Below are 18,395 nucleotides of genomic sequence, written 5' to 3' on the forward strand. Positions count from 1 at the left end.
GTTGAGGTAATCTGAAGAGATTTCACCCCATGCTTCCTGAAGCACCTCCCACAAGTTGGATTGGTCTGATGGGCACTTCTTACGTACCATACAGTCAAGCTGCTCCCACAACAGCTCAATAGAGTTGAGATCCGGTGACTGTGCTGGCCACTCCATTATAGACAGAATACCAGCTGACTGCTTCTTCCCTGAATAGTCCTTGCATAGCTTGGAGCTGTGGTTTCGGTCATTGTCCTGTTGTGGAAGTAATTTGGCTCCAATCAAGCGCCATCCACAGGGTATGGCATGGCATTGAAAAATTGAGTGATAGCCTTCCTTCTTCCCTTTTACCCTGTACAAATCTCCCACTTTACCACCACCAAAGCACCCCCAGCCCATCACATTGCCTTCACCATGCTTGACAGATGGCGTCAAGCACTCCTCCAGCATCTTTTCATTTGGTCTGCGTCTCACGAATGTTGTTCTTTGTGATACGAACACCTCAAACTTAGATTAGTCTGTCCATAACACTTTTTTCCAATCTTCCTCTGTCTAGTGTCTGTGTTGTTTTGCCCATCTTAATCTTTTGTTTGTATTGGCCAGTCTGAGATATGGCTTTTTCTTTGCAACTGCCTAGAAGGCCCAGCATCCCGGAGTTGCCTCTTCACTGTTGATGTTGAGACAATTAGCCTTTTAAAATGATAAACTTGGATTAGCAAACACAACATGCCATTGGAACACAGGACTGATGGTTGCTGATAATGGGCCTCTGTACGCCTATGTAGATATTCCATTACAAATCAGCCGTTTCCAGCTACAATAGTAATTTACAACATTAGCAATGTCTACACTGTATTTCTGATCAATTTGATGTTATTTTAATGGACAAAAAATGGCTTTTCTTTCTAAAACAAGGAAGTTTGTAAGTGACCCCAAACATTTGAATGATATTATAATTTGCAGTTCTGTCATGTCAATATTATAAGTTTGGCTCTTCATTAACTTTATCTTGCTGGTGTATTGTCTGATCCTTTTATTTGTCACCCAAAGCATTTATTGAAACCTTTATGAATGGCTATTATTATTTTGGGTTAACTATTTTGTTTAAACTATGAAAAAATAATTGTGCAAGTACTCTTCTACGATATTGTCTTATACATGCGAAATCAAAAAAAGACACACAAAGGATTTGAGTTTTATTAAATCTAAAACGTTGTTCCATTTTATAATTGAAGTATATTTTTATATAGAATACAATACAACATTTAATTAGTTATGTAGAAGAACAATTAAAGTAGCATACGAGTTCAAACTTAAATTAGATAGTATGATGTATATCTTTTGACTATCTAGGAATTGAAAGTCCATTTATCTTGAAAAGTGCTACATAACAATAAAGGTCGGTAAAGAACAGTGTCCTTAAATCGTTTTCAGTAAGTAGAATAAGCTGTAACAAATATAATGGCTAATTACTTAATGGATTTGGCTTGTAATTTATGCAGCTATGCCTTACCTACTCAACGAATTTCGCGATTGTCATTACAGTTTATACACACTCAACAACAGACCTCTCTGGCGTTCCGTAGCTGACGACATGAAAGTCCCAATTCACGGAAGTGTCTACTAAAGTAGTACAGGTTATAGCAGCGTCTCCTAATGCCAACGTTTGCTGCTTATTAATTGAATTTCATTCATGCAGACATTCAATATATAGTGAGCAATGGATTTAAGCCAAGAAACAATCAAGAAAACACTGTCAAAGGTTGGTACACATGTTTTTGAGTGGTTGACACCAGTAAGTTTAACTCAACAATCCAGTCACACGAAATGGTGACAACATGAAAAGTTTAGTACAGTATTTTAGTTCATAACAACAATTACTACAACCGTAACCTAGGCCAAATTCTTGTGAATTATCTAGCCAGTGTTGTCTCTAAGTAACAATAGCAACGATTTGAATATAAAAGCTGTACATCGAAGTAAGTAAGTGGAAACATCACCCAGCAGTGGGTATTATTAGTAGGCTGATGGGGATGAGATTGTATGTATTGTTTTAATAATATGACACGTATGTAATCATCTTGAGATAATTTTCTTTTGTACATAATATTAAAAGTGTATAAAATCCAGCAGAGATGCAGTTGTACATGTTAACCTTGTTTTAAAACCAGTACAAATTCCGAGACGTGGCAATTGAAGAACTACAGAAAGTGTATCGGATTTACCCGGGAATAGAGCCATTCGCCGGCACTTACAGTAAGATCAGCTTCCTTGTTTTATTTGTCTGTTGCGTCATATCCCTAATCTCAATCAAGACATGTTAATTGACACCGCGAGTGTTTAAGATGGCACTAATAACATTTAGAAATAAACCAGGAAACAAATATATTCGTTGAAGAATCTTCCACATGTCAGCACTAGAATGTTCTTTTATATCTATGCGCGTTTATGTGTCAGACGTTTACAAGCTATTGTATCCAAAGCTAAGTATTCTTGATTTATATTTTTTTCCTCTTTCAGCTTTCAGTGATAGCTCTCAAAAGGACCTTTTGAAGCTGGTTGGAAATATCCCAGTCAGATATCAAGGTATGGCAGATTTGCATGCCAAAACGAAATCACAAGATCTGTTTTGTAGATACAGTACTGATAAATAGTCATCAGTTACATAAAAACAACAACAAAAACACACGGATAGGACACTTAACCACATAAGGCAGTTGACATGGAAAGTGTGTGTATAAGAAACCTGTGCTCCAGCATTTTCTCGTGCTACCCCCAATTATTTTTGGCTTTTCTCTCTCCAACATGCACCATTTGAAGTGGTGAAGTTGGAAATAAGGTACACTACTTTTCACTTTGACTTGGGACAATTTGTAAATCCAGTTATCATAAACTTGTAGTTAACCCCACTAAATCCCAGTTATTAGGACAATTCACTGTAAAGAATATACACAGTGCAGTATTAGGTAATAGGTTCAATGGAAATAACAAATTTGAGGTGAAGTTATCACTAAATTACATGCCAGGCTTTGACAGATGAAGGTACACTGTTTTAACCTTGTTTTCTTTGTTAGTGTGTTGCTCAACATGTTAACATTGGTCTCTTCTGCATTAATCCTATTTGTTCCTTGTTGGCATGCTTTGTTACACAGGTCAGTCCTACAACTTGCCAATCCAACTATGGCTGCTGGACTCCTTTCCCTTTACACCCCCTATATGCCTCCTCAGGCCCTCCCCCAACATGGTAATCCGTGTAGGGAAGCATGTGGACACCCATGGGAAGATACACCTGCCCTACCTCCACAACTGGGATCATGTAAGTCTGTAGTGGAGTTCAGATATTCGCCATTGGTCTGATAGATTGAGTGCTGGTGTGGAAAAAAAAATTGACTGTTTATTATAAACTGTTTATTAGATTAGCTTTGCTTCTGCCAATTCATTAATTTTAAATTACAGCAGTACTTTGTATCATCTATTTGTGATTCCCTATTTGTTGTCTTCATTGGATATATTGTGAAATGTATAGGAAAGCTGCTTCAAAAATTATTGCAATGCTTATCTGCTTCCTGTGTACATTTTCATCAGCATAGATCTAACAATCACTCCTTCTCATCTACAAAGAGCAATCTAAGATAAAACAACTGGAGACAACCACATACAACATTGATATGGCAGAAAACACAGCAGAATGCTATTATAATAAACATGACAAATCTTTAACCTTCCAGTTATTTAACACCCCATTGTTTTCTAACAAATATTCAAGAACATGCAGAAGTTTTACACCCAGGTTCTTCACAGCACATACACAGATCAGCCATAACATTATGGCCACTGACAGGTGAAGTGAAATAACACTGATAATCTCGTTATCATGGCACCTGTCAGTGGGTGGGATATATTAGGCAACAAGTGAACATTTTGTCCTCAAAGTTGATGTGTTAGAAGCAGGAGAAATGGGCAAGTGCAAGGATCTGAGCGACTTTGACAAGGGCCAAATTATGATGGTTAGACGACTGGGTCAGAGCATCTCCAGAACTGCAGCTCTTGTGGGGTGTTCCCGGTCTGCAGTGGTCAGTGCCTATCAAAAGTGGTCCAAGGAAGGAAAAGTGGTGAACCGGCGACAGGGTCATGGGCGGCCAAGGCTCACTGATGCACGTGGGGAGCGAAGGCTGGCCCGTGTGGTCTGATCCAACAGACGAGCTACTGTAGCTCAAATTGCTGAAAAAGTGAATGCTGGTTCTGATAAAGGTGTCAGAACACACAGTGCATCACAGTTTGTTGCGTATGGGGCTGCGTAGCCGCAGACCAGTCAGGGTGCCCATGCTGACCCCTGTCCACTGCCGAAAGCGCCTACAATGGGCACGTGAGCATCAGAACTGGAACACGGAGCAATGGAAGAAGGTGGCCTGGTCTGATGAATCACGAGTTCAGGGTGTTGACTTGGCCTCCAAATTCCCCAGATCTCAATCCAATCGAGCATCTGTGGGATGTGCTGGACAAACAAGTCCAATCCATGGGAGCCCCACCTCACAACTTACACAATATTAGGCAGGTGGTCATAATGTTATGGCTGATCGGTGTATATGGTCAAGGTGGTACACTGGTCCACTGTAACAGGACAGTGAATGGAGTGCACTGTCTACCATCCAGCATGAAAAGGATCCAGGTGGAAAATGCAGATTTTGTGGAAAGAAATGTCCTTTTTCTTTCAGCCAAAGTCTACGGTGAACGGGCTTCTCAGTGAAATGATTGCTAAGTTTGAAGAAGATCCACCTCTTAGCACTAAGCAATCTGGGACTGAGAAAGATCCGGCTGAGCTGTTGGCTTATGTAGCCAAAATCTCTGGAGGTGAGATGCATTCACATGGTGTCTTGCAATAATATAGCGAGTCTGAGTTTCGAAGACTGTAAAACATTCTTCAGAAAAGCTCTTGGACATCACTCAAGCAGCTTACCTGACTAGATTTTGCTCAGTTATTTTCTCCTGCTATTTTGTTTTGAGTACATAATGTGTTGTCCCCCACCCCTTATATAAAGTTTTGACTAAATCAGTGTTTTAGCTTTTACTTCCTTATTTTTTCCCCATTTCCTGTAAGCCGTACAGCACTCTTTGTCCTCGTATATTATGTTGAAGTTTGAAATTATGTTAAGGATGCGACAGTGCTTGGCTTGGTTCTAAAGAAGCTTAAGAGGGCAGATATGTCTGTGTTTAAGTAAACGGAGTGCAGGTTCATGCACAGCTGAGATCAGGGACTTGCAGGGACGTTCATTCCCCTGCCCTTAATTTCTGAAGTGCCCCATTTGTCCCGGTCACCCCTCCCTCGATCTGTTGCGCAATCCACAACTAGGTAGTTGGACCGCACTTTCGTCAGCACCCCACCCCGGACCGAAGTGCCCCTTTGTTTGCTTCAACCCCCCGCAAAGCTGTGCACGTCCCTGGCTGAGATACATATAGTTTGAAATGCAGGTTGAGGAAAAGTAATCCATTTGATGTTGAATAATTTGGAGGACACGAAAATGTAATGTAATCACTAATGCAAGTAATCTGGAATTACAAGCCCACTTAATTAGTATTGTTTTTCTCGTGGAGTTTTTAGGGGAATTTCATGTTAACATTGCCTTTTGTGTTTTTTCTTAACTAAAATGCATTTTGTTGCCTTGGCTTGTCGCAGGAATGACTGATATGAACCTCCACACCCCCGGAAGGATCGGTGGAGTCCAGCCAATCAACAAAGTCACAGTGGTAGGGGGTGGTGACTTAGGGGTGGCCTGCTTGATGAGTATTTTGGCCAAGGTACTTCTGTTCATTCACTGTCACACAACTTGCAACATTTTATACTTCTTGTTTTGGAAAAATTGAAATGGGTTTGTTCGGCGTTTCAGCGATTGTGCTTGAAATTGTGACCCCTGCAGGGCTGTGTGGATAAGCTGATCCTCATTGACCTCTCTGAAAACACCACAGCACTGGGGACCATGGATCTGGAGATCTTCAACCTGCCCAAGGTGGAGGTCAGCCGAGGTACACCTGACTGGACGTTTCCTCTTTGCTTACTCTTGTGACTTCTTTCAAAATCTCCATTGGGTTGCCAAGTAAGAAGGGAGTGCGTTTTAATGGACTGTTCTCCTCGGATTGGATTGTTTAAAGTGATTTACGTGATGTACAAACCTGTCTGACTTCGGTATGTAAACATAGGATAGAGATATGGTTAGATATTTGGGCATTTGTTTAACAAAAGAGAATGAGTATTTTCATCTGCTTTTGATGTGACTGGAGCGCCTGCATTTGTTTCTCTAATTATTAATGGCATACAAAGATACAGACCATGTGTGAAAATGACACAACTTGGCATCTAAGCATTACTCACATGACTGAACCTGTTGAGTGAGTCGCATGACAATCTGCTACATGACACCCTTCAGGAGCTAGTTTTCAGTAAGAGGCGATAATGAAGGCTCTGGGTAGTTCTGTGAGAACATACAATTTGATTATATCGAGGTGAACAGCTGTCAAGTGGGTTCCTTATGAATTCGTGTGGTTGTACAATTCCATGGTAATGTAGCAGCTGTCCCATGGTTTTATCATGCATTAACTGTCCCTTGCCATGGTTTTCCAAGTCCTGTTTACGGAGTCCCTCTGTCCTTTGCCATGTTTTTCACTTTGCATTCCTATGCTTTATTGTGCTTTTAACATGGCATAATACAGAAAGCATTCATTCATTATATTTATAGTATATTTTTAGATTGGCGAGTGAGGCCAAATAGAAAAGACTATGTGCCAAATCTGAATTTACATCCCTTGCAAAAATAAATATTTGAAGTCCGAAGGGTTTAGAGTTTAGAAATATATACGATAAACTTTTTTTCAGCATTTAGTCTTCATTCACAACGTATTGTAAAAGCCTAAGAATTGAGTGATAAATACAATGGTACTGATTTACTATATATTCTCAGACAGAAAAATGTATAACAGTGTTTGTACTGGGTGTTTAAACTAAAAACCATTGACGTTAACAAGAAACCAACGCCTCCATTTCTAGATCTTGCAGCCTCAGTGGGTTCTAAGGTTGTTGTGGTGACAGCCAATGCCTGGAGCAATGATGAGTCTTACGTGGGTGTTGTCCAGACCAATGTGGATCTTTACAGAGGGATCATACCCAGTCTGTCTCGCTTCAGCCCGGATGGAGTGCTGCTCATTGCATCCCAGCCAGGTATGCCCTGACAATCCACTGTCACTCACAGTAGACAGATGAGAAAAGTGGAGCAATATTTCAGCCTGAACGTAACCTGCTGTGTAAGTGAAGGTAGAACACATTGTTTTTAGTAGGTGTCAAATATTTTGCTAACGTTTGCCGTTCTGGGTTAACATTAATTTTGGTTCTAAACCAAAGAAATAAATAGCCTAGATAACCCATTCAAGAACAAAGGGGGCATGTTCTTTGTACTGGAACTAAATCAGCCAGCCAGGATAAGAATGCTTCAGAAACCTAGATTGGGCACAAGGTTAAGTTACAGACCAGCTACTTGGATTTATATTGATTTCCTTGTGGAATAGTTCCCACATTGTCATTAATGTGGCCAGGTGAAAAAATTCTGTTAAGACCCAAAAATAAATTCTGTAAGTCCATTTTTTTCAGGAAATATGTGCTTTACAATTCCTGGGCTTTGCTGCTGTCGTTCGGTGTGTTAAGAGATTAATGCAGATTACCAATGCCGGTCGATTATTGCGGTATCAAATATTTTATCGTCATTATTCTATTCATGTAGTGCTGCTCCCCAGGCTAACTCCATTCTGGGTCTTGTGCTTTCTTTCCAGTGGACATCATGACGCATGTGGCTTGGAAGCACAGTGGGCTGCCAGCGTCGCATGTGATCGGTACCGGGTGTAACCTGGACTCGGAGCGCCTCACCTACATCCTCTCCGTCGTGCTCATGACCAGAACGGCCAGCAAACAGCCCTGGGTCATCGGAGAGCGGTCTGACAATAAAGGTATGGCAGGGAAACAGTAATATATTGTAATGAGAGAGACACTATGTATTATACTGTATATATCATTTTTTTTTATTGTATCCTCACCATTCTGTGTGCAGCTGTTTGATATAGATATATATATATATTTTTTTTAAGTTGCTGCCTGGAGTACCTCTGTGCCAACGACAGACAGCCAACCAGAAGTCATTCCAGGGCCCAGCTCCACAAAACCACTGACAGACCGGTAATTAGAGATCAATGAATATGTACTTTTACTGGATTATAACTTGAACAATTTATCGTGATTTACTATGAATTTTCAGACATTAAAGTCATTTTTTTTTTCTAGTCCCCCCCCAAATAAATACAATGCAGTCTTCTAATGTGGATCTGTGTTTATGCGGACAGAATTTCATCCATATTGATTCATGGAATTTATACATTTGCTCAGCATTCATTTCTTCACTAACGAGCCTTTGCGGTTGACAGGGCATTTGAGATTCTGAAGGGGAAAGGCCAAAGGTCATGGTCTGTGGGACTCTCAGTGGCCGACATCGTACAGACTATCGTGCACGACCAGAGGAAGACGCACTCCGTCTCTACCCTGGCACAGGTAAACACCATTTCTACTGGTTCTCTATTTTTGTTAGTGTAGTTGGTCACAAACCCAGAAAGCCAAATACTTACTGACCACCCCCTGTCCTCCACCCTTTTGAAAATAGAAGTAAGGAAGATGGGTTGAAATGCTTTCCCATTGCAAACATTTAAGAAGATTTATATGTTTTGTCATGAGCTAATTTCTGTAATATTTATTTTCATCAAAGATCGTTCACCACATTCTCTTTCAGGGGTATTGATAAATGCATGCCAATATTTTGTAGCTCCTCGACTTACTGAAGTTGAGGTTCACGTGTCACTAAGTGAGATCCTCATAAGCTTAGCATTTTATTGGATAGATAGCATAGGTTTCTATTGTCGGATTACAAAAACAAAAAGTACATGTTGGAACTTGTTGATAGATTGATTAAGTTATACTGTAACAAGGTTTTGTTTGTGGAAAGAAACTGTTGGGCACATTGCAGAGGTCAGTTCTTTCCTCAAGGCTGTGTTTGATGCAGGGATTCATTTTCCCACAATTCATCACAATCAAACTCGGGCCAGAGTAAGACCACTCCCAGGCAATGGAATAAAGGTCTCATGCAGTTTTAGTCCCAGTGGGACCCAGGGGCCGTATGGAGATCCCCTGGCAACTGCTCTACTGTGATACTGTGTGCTTTGTGCTGCAGGCATGGGGTGGCATCAGCGGGGAGGCATTCCTGAGTTTGCCCTGTGAGTTGGGCACAAGAGGGGTGACCAAGATCTCCAAACTGACCCTGGGGCAGGAGGACAACTCCAAATTAAGGGAGAGCGCTGTATCTCTGAGCAACTTTCTACAGCAGCTCCGGATATAAAGGCAAGATCCCTGTAGACGCTTGTGGTACGCATCTTAACACAAGCTGTCCCGAAGGAGCCAGGAAGTAAGCGGACTTGGTTTGCACCTCTGCAGTTTCTAACGCATACATCCCAGCACACCAGGGTGGATTCGTTCATCTCGGAACAAGCAATTACCTCACCTCAAAATGTCTCCTCTGGGAGGAAGTCGGAGATCTCGAATTCTCTGGCACTCTCTATTTAACATGTACCCTTATCCTGTGGTACCCTGACGTTCTGCGCCTGTTAAAATTGCCTCCAGTTTAGTTTTAAATATAAACCTGGATTTATCTGAAGCAAGGAATACCTGTAATGTCAGCTTTAAGGTTTTGTGCAATCTGCAGAAATATAAATATAAATATATTTTGATGTAATCTGAGTTAGTGGCTGATCCATTTTGGTGCAGTAGCCTCAAAGAATTTCCTATATAAACTAATGTTAAAGTAGTCTTCAAAGATTAGTTATGCACTAAATTCACGAATTATGCAGATTTTTCATTTACTTGGGTAGTTTTCATTGACTATTATGAACACTAAAGGTACAGAGGACTATTTAATGCAGAGTCTTTAAAGCATGATTTGAATGTTAATAATAAAAAATCAGTTTAATGAAGGTGGTGTAGATTTACATCACACAAGACCTCACGCCTGGTATGTGAGGTGATGTTTGCTGATCTAGAGCTCCACTATTAATAATACTGTGTGAAAACCTGAAAGGGGAATTGCTACTTTAACACACTCATTTTTGGTTTAGAATATTCAAATTGTATTGTCTGAATTTGGTAAAGGTGCTTAACATTGTCAGACTTTGTTACAGTTGAAGTTTGCACACTGATCTTTACCACAAACCGGCTTGTCATTTTGATGTTGTATAATTAGGTTTGTGTGGATTGATTGTTTGTGCGTGTATTTTTATTAAATTGTCCATATATTGGATTGTTACATATCTACCTAAACTCCGGCAGGACTTTTTTTTCTTCCTTCCCTTCACAATTAATGAAATAAGAACTGTAAGACACCTTGTAATGATAGTTACAATAATAAGAGATTAATTGTATCAGGAGAGAGAATTTACTGAGTGACTACTAGGACTCTAGATGAGCAGTAGGTGGAGAGACTTTTCGATTTTAATTTTTCAATCCTTTTTATGTTTTTGTAATCATGCCTAAGATTTTATATTGTGTAAAACTCGTTTTTATATGCAAGCCTCATCAAACCTGTTTCTTTATAATTACAATGTTGTTTAAGCCACATCTACGATAATGGAGAACACCATATGTTTATATCGTATGCCACTGCTTTCACATCTTGATTGCACTTTTTTAAGAATACCATTTTATTTTCCATATGGTATCTAAGACTGGTGTCAGTCAGGGTCTGTGGAACCAACCCTTCGTTATTTAAAACTTCAGGTGAAGAAACACTAGGCCTGTTCTAGGTCTGAGACACTACAGCCTCTTCCAGGCGTTTTGTGCACTTTATTTTCAGTGACCTTTTGAAAACAACTTCTAAGTGCCTTTATGTGCGGTTAATTTCTTAACTTCTTATTATTATAAGAATGAATTACCAGCCCCTCTATTCTGTTCCTGTCAGTCATGTTTTACTGTGGGTGTTCTAAACATTTTTTCTTTTTGTTGTTGTGCTGGGAGAATTAATGTGTTTTTTGATTCATTTTGAAAAGATTAACCTCCAATATGCAAGCTTCTGCTTATGACAACTGTGCTGTCAGTTTTATTGTGCCTTTCTTTTTTGTACCATTTGAGCACTTGTATTGAAAAATAACTTCAATGTGTTTATTTATCAAATACTTTTTCTCTGGAGCAATTACGCCCCCATTAGTTTTCCCTCCTTGTTGTGGTTTGCTATAATTCATTTAGACTAACATAATAACAATAATAGCTATCAGAACTATAATAATTAAGATAACACAGCTGCAGTGCAATGAATGTTCAGCTTTTTGGCAGATGCAGTGCTTCAGATTTCAGAAAATTAGGTACTGTGGCCAGAACTGTGGCTAAATGTATCTCTTTTGAAATCCTATTCAGGCTCTGAGATAATGAATGTTCAGAGGTCTTTGCTCTGCTGGAATTGCAAATAATTAAGGCATATATATAATTTTACTTTTCCAGTTCTGACCTCTGAGTGAAGAGTTCCTAACAGCAGCTAACCGATATTGTCGACAGCACTGAGTGTTTTGTGTTTGATTGTGTACTGTACAAGTATGTTGAAAAGGGCAGGATTATGCAGTTAACATGTAATGGCAATAAACCTTATATTTAAAGATGTTTTCAATGTATGTTTTTCTTTGCATGAAAATCTCCACAATAGTTGCACGTCGTGACAAATGTTCAAACAGGAATTGAAATGACTGTGGAGAGGATATATCAATTAGGATGGAACGCTTTGAATTTACAAACAACGCATGTATGACGTGAAAGGGAAATTCTTTGATGTGAAATGTAGCATACTGAATCTGTTGAAAAAACACTAACTTTGGGAAGTTAGTGATTAAACATCCATGCACTTCCAGACAAGTGACCTTCACAGTGAAGATCAGGAAGCATGGATGTCAGTTTGAATGTGTCTAGTTTTTCCATGTTTGATATTAATGTATAGGTCAGTTTGATCCACTTTTGAATAAAACACTTTCAGCCAGAGATGTTATAAACTTTTTTCTGTATTGTTTTGATTTTCATTTTTCCTCTCAAACATAACAGGCAAAACAGTATTTACACCTAACAAATTGTAATAAAACCAAAAACATTTGGTTGGAGCCCTTCCAACTCCTTAAAAAAACAACACAAGGAATGTACAAACATGTTAATAGTCAAACTGGACAAATTAAAGGAAGCTCTTCAGTTGTTTACGCTTATATGAACAAAGTGCAGACATGACAAAACAAGAAGTGCAGTTAAGTATGCTGTATGTATACTTGCGTAGTCTACTTAACTGGATTTCTTCTTCATCAGGGTATATATATATTTATATACATGAAAGCAGTTCATGTCCTTTGTTAGCAGTGGAAGGAAGTGTGCCACCCTTTTTTCACCCACCCCAATCCCATGTTGATTCGTTGCAAATCTTTAGAGCATTGCTATAGTCTCACTGAACACCCTTTACAGAAACAGTTTGCTGTTTTCTTTTCTTCCTGAGCTGTTGTGCATAATAGCTGCATATTTGTTGATTCATTTATTTATTTTCTGGTGGGGGGGCAGTTTGTGCTTCAAGCTCACTGTGGGCAGCTTTCACAGAAGACACCTAATTACAACTGAAAAAACAGGGAAAACTTGTTCTGGCAACTTGTTTACAAAAGGCAGCATCTGAACCAAGAAACAAAACCCTCCTCATTAGTTGTAATGTAAGGAAAATGTTTACACCAGTGTCCCACAAAAAATGAAAAACAACATGCAAAACTATTTATTTCCACCAGGTGGCAATATTGAACTAGGAATGGCATAAATAAAAGGCCTCATCATGGCAAAGTATGAGTACACTTTTAACAGGCTCTGCAAAGAGATGTATTTCTTTTTTTATTTACTTATTTATACACAGGTAAGGTTGTGAGGATCTTACAACTAGGCTGTAAGGGTTCTTGTGTATTGACTGTAGCGCTTAAAATTGCTCTCATTCAATTGGGACAGTATTGCTTTATACAGAACATACAGTTGTATGCTGTGCACACTTCTTAAATGTGGAATTTGGGGGCAACTGTTTCATTAAGGCAGTTAAATGTGCTACTTTCTCCAATACTAATTAACTGGTTTAACTCATTGATTGAAAAAGGCAATGGTTAATGGTTAAAAAAAAGAAACGCAGTCAAGTTCTGAAAGTAATTGGATTGGGATGAGATGGTAAGGGAACTGGGTCAGTGAAGCTTGACTGAACAGAAACAGGCTGCATCTCCCAACGTCTGTCCAATGAGCCCAGAGCAAGGGAAGGCCTGATCACTATACATCGATCTACACAGATTTTCCTACCATTCAATCTCTGTAACGGATGTGATGGAGGCCTTCTACACAACAGCCTGGGAGTGATCCTATGCGTTTCATTAATGTCACGCTGACAGAACCCACCTGGTGGATAGAGACTTTATTTTGGAAGCCATTCTAAACTTTCTACACAGTTTTCCAAATTCTTCTGTTCTAGCTATGGTTACAAATGTAGGCATATTTTTATTTATTTTATTTTATAAATTATAGTCTAATTTTATACATACAAAATATCTACATTATTACTACAAAAAGCTAATTTTCTTTGTTTTTAAAGATATCAAAAGAATTGCCATATAATACTGCAGAAGTACGTTTCAAAAATTGAAATATAATTTCAAAACAAAGAAGACTAAATGTGCCCTCTTAGCACAAAGGAAAACCCTTGCTTTTGAACATATTAAATAGTGGAGTTTGTCACGCTGAGTTTTAAGTAATGGAAATTCTATCCAAGAATGGAGAACAATTTCCATTAGCACTTTTGTTAATTTTACCTGAAGCAATAAAACATGCTTAACTATATAGTTACAAGAGTAATCAAAGTGGTACCAAAGTAAATATTTCCAACCTTTTGAAGGAAAACTGAGCATGTAAGCAGCAAGCTTCAATATGGGTATTAGTCTGGAGAGTATTATTGTGCCTGCTGTGAGCCCGCTCACTTTTAATATCGCTAGAGTCTTGCGCCTCGGAGGCTTATCTTGCTGTGTTCGCTCAAATATCAAAACTGCACATTAAAAAAAGATTAAAAAAAGACGATATATTGCAAATCAAAATGACTGATTCATCTCCACCTCAGTTGAAGACCAATTGTGATGTTTCAGCCATTTGATCTAGTTTGACCTATAACAGAACCCCCCCCCCCAGGCCAGAAGCACCACACTGTATGGCACACTTTAGTACCATCAGTTGAGATAAAGAAAACACTCTGCCGTTTACAAGGGATCCTTTGTTCTCTTATGATTTTATAATCACCTGGTCAGAAATTCATATCTTGTAAGCCACTTCCAGGCTAAATTGAATTCCACTTTGAGCTTTATTTGTATAATTATTATTAATAATAATAATTAAGCTCTTTCAAATACTAAAATAAATTACTATGAATTTCTGACTGAACTGCGTTACATTTGATTGCAATTGTTTGTTTTGCTGCATTAAGTAAGACCCTGCAGTCCTACACAGATTTCTCCCATTAATGCCTTTTTTGTCATGTCTGAGACCAGTATTTGTCAAATGGACCAAATATACTAATTCTAGTCTAATTCTAATTCTAGGAAAAGGTGGTTTTCTGTACTTTTCTCTGAAATACTTGTTTTCCTTGTAAGGTTATGCAGTACATCAACTTGGCAGCTCAAAAAGGAAGATTTTTTCCTCTCCTTCTGTGATGGCTAAATAATTTGTTAGAAATCAAAACAGGAGAAATCAGACAGTCCAAAATTACCTCAGCCCAGACCATTTGAAATTTTAAAATGTCACTGATTTTGAAACTTGTGGGCTGGAGGCATGTGTCCGGTAGAAATCGGAGTCTGAACGCACCGTGGGGACCCCTGCTGGGCCTGTCTGGGCCACGGTTTGAGCAGAAGGGTCACAGGTCACGGTGAGCTGACAGCCCCTTGCCTCTCCCTCCTCCATGATAAAGAGCTTACTGCTGTCCTTGCAGTTCTCCGCGAGTCTGCTATCCTTCTGGGGTGGCCCAGACACCTGGGCTTGGCTCACCAGGTTCTGGGCCACACCGTACTTGACAGGGACTTGAGGGCTGGACGTGGCTAACTCAAAAAGCCTCAGTCTTTCAGCCACAGGATGTGCAGGCTGCTCTGGAAGTGTGCAGGTGTCCCACTGGTTCTGGGTTTCCTGCTTGGATACCTGCAGGAAAGGGGGCGGTGTGGAAAACTGAGGAGGAGGCATAGCGGCTTGCTTTGGTAGGAAAAAGGCCAAAGGTGGTGGAGGGGGAGGATATGGCACTAGATCCTCAATTGGTAGAGGGTCCGAAAGGCTTGAACTCCCATCTGGAAGTTCTGACGGTGGTTCCTCTTGTGGCAAGTGGCTGCATTGCAGACCTGCTGTGTTCTCGAGGAGCTGATCCAAGTCCGGGGCTTCCGTGTCCGACATGTTATCATAGTGGGACGTATTTGACGGCCGTCTGTCGCCCGAGGGAAGGGGCAGCCCCAGGAGGAGTGGCAACTCTTGAGCCTCCTCAGAGAAGATAGAGCGATTCTCTACTATCAGAAGGGGAACAGGGTATGAAGGCTCTGGTGGGACTTCTGAGAAAGGCATAGCACCTTGAGGTAAGTCTGCATCCAGGGAGGGGGTAGTGCAAGTGGGGGTGTCGGGATGCATGACTGGGGAGTCCGTGCAGAACTGCGGAGGAGGAGGAGGAAGCTGCAGCAGGTCCAAGTCCATCACTTCTGGGGATTGCACAAGAATATCCCCAGTTTCCCCAGCTTGCACACCAGGCAAATCCACTTCGTTGGGTTCATAAGGAGGTGGCCACTCGTTGGGCTCCCCATGCTGCTCTGTGTCAGCAGCCGGTCCCACCTCCTCCACATCCACACCTGTTTCCTCATCTCTGACCAAAGCACCTCCCTCCGTCACCTGCAGAACTCCGCTGGGAACCGCAATGTTTTCCCTCAGCCTCTCAGAAACATCTCTGCAAGGCAGTGGGAAGGGCACTTCCGTAATTTGACTCGTTGTCTTTTCCGCTGGCATTCCGTTGGGTCTTTCTGCATCTTGAGGTACGCCGTCAAATGGTGTTTGGATTTCTGCTGGGGCTCGCTCCTCTGGAGTGTGCGGCTGGCTCTGCCCCGGGGATTGTAGTCTGTGACTGTGCACCACGACTGGATCAGGAGAGGGTAGGCTCACACGTTCCCCATTCACAGTCTTGAAGTTGGGCTCTGGAGGACTTTCATCGGGCACAATCTTCTCTCTAGTAATCCTGAGGTCCATTTGGTTTTTGCCATTGGCAGCTTGATGAGGTTTCACTGGCATATGCAAAATGGGCTGCTCTTGGCCAAGGGGCTTCTTTGGGAATTCATCAGATTTTCCTTTGAACAAGAGTGGAGAAATGTTAATGCATCAAACCAGTGTGTTTGTGTCACCAATGATGATATGATTTTCTTGTGTTTTTTCAGCTAGGCTGCCATTTATTTTTATTTTTTATTTCTTTGATACAGAGAAAGTCACTGGTGTGTTCCTTGCATCTCTTTCTTTATTGGCACTGCCCTACCATCCAGTATTTCATGTAAAGTGGCTCCAACACCTTTCAGAATGTCTATATTCTGCCATTATAGTTACAAGCCAATATTCAACATCACATTTAACAGCCTGCTCTGAACATGCATGGCTGGGATGAAAGAGACTACTGTGTATTTCTGTTTAAGCTGTCCGCTTACATTAAATCATGGAATAAAAAAGTTGCGAAAGGCAGGCTGGCTTACATATAGTTCCGCAGGCAAAAAAGACTGACATATAATGTTCAAAAATACTATTCTACAAAATTCAGAAAATAATAATAATAATAATAATAATAATAATAATAATAATAATAATAACAAAGCAGTGTCAGAACCTGGGGGAGGCAAATCAAGCTTCATCTTGCGTAGCTCTGACATGGATGCTTGCAGCTGCTCAATCACCATGTCATCATTTGAGATGAAGGATGCTGCAATCTTCTCTTGTAGAAACTCCCGCAGATCTTCCAGAGACATCTTCAGTAACCGCTCTGGAAAAACAATTGAAAAAAATCGAGTGACGGATACAATGCAAGGACACTCACAATCATGGAGGTTGTTTTTCTTTATTTAAAACAAACATTTTGTTCAAGTTCTGTTCTCCTTTAAAATAAGGGTGTAGGTTGTTGTTGTAATTCCTTACTTTTGTGCAATTTGAGGATGGTGTAGGACATAGCAGTCAAGATTCTCTCTCCCTCCAATATGTAGATATCCCACAAGCGCAGAGTCAGTGTGAAAGGGGTCTGTTGAAAGGGAAAACAATGGTTAAAAAAAAGAAAAGGCTTGTTAAAACAAATGGGGAATCCACTAAAGACTCCGGTTGCAAAGTGGTTCAATCCATTTTTAACAAGCTGCGGTCTGCTCTGTAGAGATACAATACAATACATATTTCAACTTGTTGTTTTACGGAATTAATGTTTTGTCTGTAGCTTGGGGAAATTGGTTCCATAAATACTTAACCTCAGTTTCTCAATTTGACTCTAAACCAGCCAGTCGCTACATCGACTGCAGTGTACTGGAAATGACTGAAAATAAAAACTATGTACCCGTGCCCAAACAAAATTACACAATAAGGCCCCAAAAAGGGAGCAATACTCCAAGAAAATTCTGGACTATTTTTGGCCTTAAGTAACATTTAAGTAATTTTTCCACATTATTTTCAAGGAATCACCTATAAGCAGCAATTACTACTTTCATGAAACAGAGCATGCTACCTGTCCCAGTAGTTTTTGGCAAATAAATGTATCTAAGGACATGCTTATTTCGGGAATTTAGTGACTTTGAGATCCAATACGTTAACCCAGCTATAACAGCCCACTCCTCCTTACAGAGAGCTATCACTGTAAAATATGGTTTGCAATTACAAGTTCTAATTCAAAGTGTTTCAATAGTGTGTGAGACTAACAGTGACAGAACTTCCAAAGAGTATGCACGGAGAGGTACTCAGTAGGGCACCGCATTCTCCTGTAATTGAACGGTGGTCATTCACCGTGTTTAAAATGGAGCGACTCAGTGGTCAGATGACGCAGTCTGAACTTCCAGGCCACAGATTCCTAATTCTGTGGCAGTGCTCCATAGTGCTGACAGCAGCTCATCTCTGCCTCCTCCACCACCAAAACCGCTAGATTTTATTGATCTAGCTTAGAAACACACAAAGCATAACTACCCCTGCTGGCAAATCGTCCCTGAAACACAATCCAGCAGCAGGAATCAGACGGCTTCCTTAAAAAGAAGACCCTTTTTTTCCCCCTTCTTTTTTTTTT

The 18,395-nt window shown here is 40.3% G+C and overlaps 2 protein-coding genes across 2 annotated transcripts in view; one reads left to right on the top strand and one right to left on the bottom strand.

Moving 5' to 3' along the window:
- Window positions 1–1,562: 1,562 nt before the first annotated feature.
- uevld (UEV and lactate/malate dehyrogenase domains) lies at window positions 1,563–11,704 on the top strand. The gene is made up of 12 exons (XM_066701136.1): window positions 1,563–1,741; window positions 2,151–2,235; window positions 2,500–2,565; window positions 3,132–3,295; window positions 4,695–4,830; window positions 5,654–5,775; window positions 5,895–6,000; window positions 7,019–7,189; window positions 7,795–7,968; window positions 8,107–8,194; window positions 8,440–8,563; window positions 9,237–11,704. The coding sequence occupies exons 1-12, from the start codon at window positions 1,700–1,702 to the stop codon at window positions 9,399–9,401; spliced, it is 1,443 nt and encodes a 480-aa protein (XP_066557233.1). The 5' UTR covers window positions 1,563–1,699; the 3' UTR covers window positions 9,402–11,704.
- Window positions 11,705–12,078: 374 nt separating this feature from the next.
- LOC136747864 (USP6 N-terminal-like protein) overlaps window positions 12,079–18,395 on the bottom strand; it is a 49,545-nt gene continuing 43,228 nt past the window's right edge. The window contains exons 12-14 of the mRNA XM_066701135.1: window positions 17,276–17,375; window positions 16,971–17,123; window positions 12,079–16,446 (exon numbers count right to left, since the gene is read on the bottom strand). Coding sequence (XP_066557232.1) covers window positions 14,870–16,446; window positions 16,971–17,123; window positions 17,276–17,375 — 1,830 coding nt within the window. The 3' untranslated portion in view covers window positions 12,079–14,869. The remainder of the gene's footprint in view (window positions 16,447–16,970; window positions 17,124–17,275; window positions 17,376–18,395) is intronic.

The sequence above is a fragment of the Amia ocellicauda genome, chromosome 4 (assembly GCF_036373705.1).
Source record: "Amia ocellicauda isolate fAmiCal2 chromosome 4, fAmiCal2.hap1, whole genome shotgun sequence".
NCBI classification, from domain to species: Eukaryota; Metazoa; Chordata; class Actinopteri; order Amiiformes; family Amiidae; genus Amia; species Amia ocellicauda.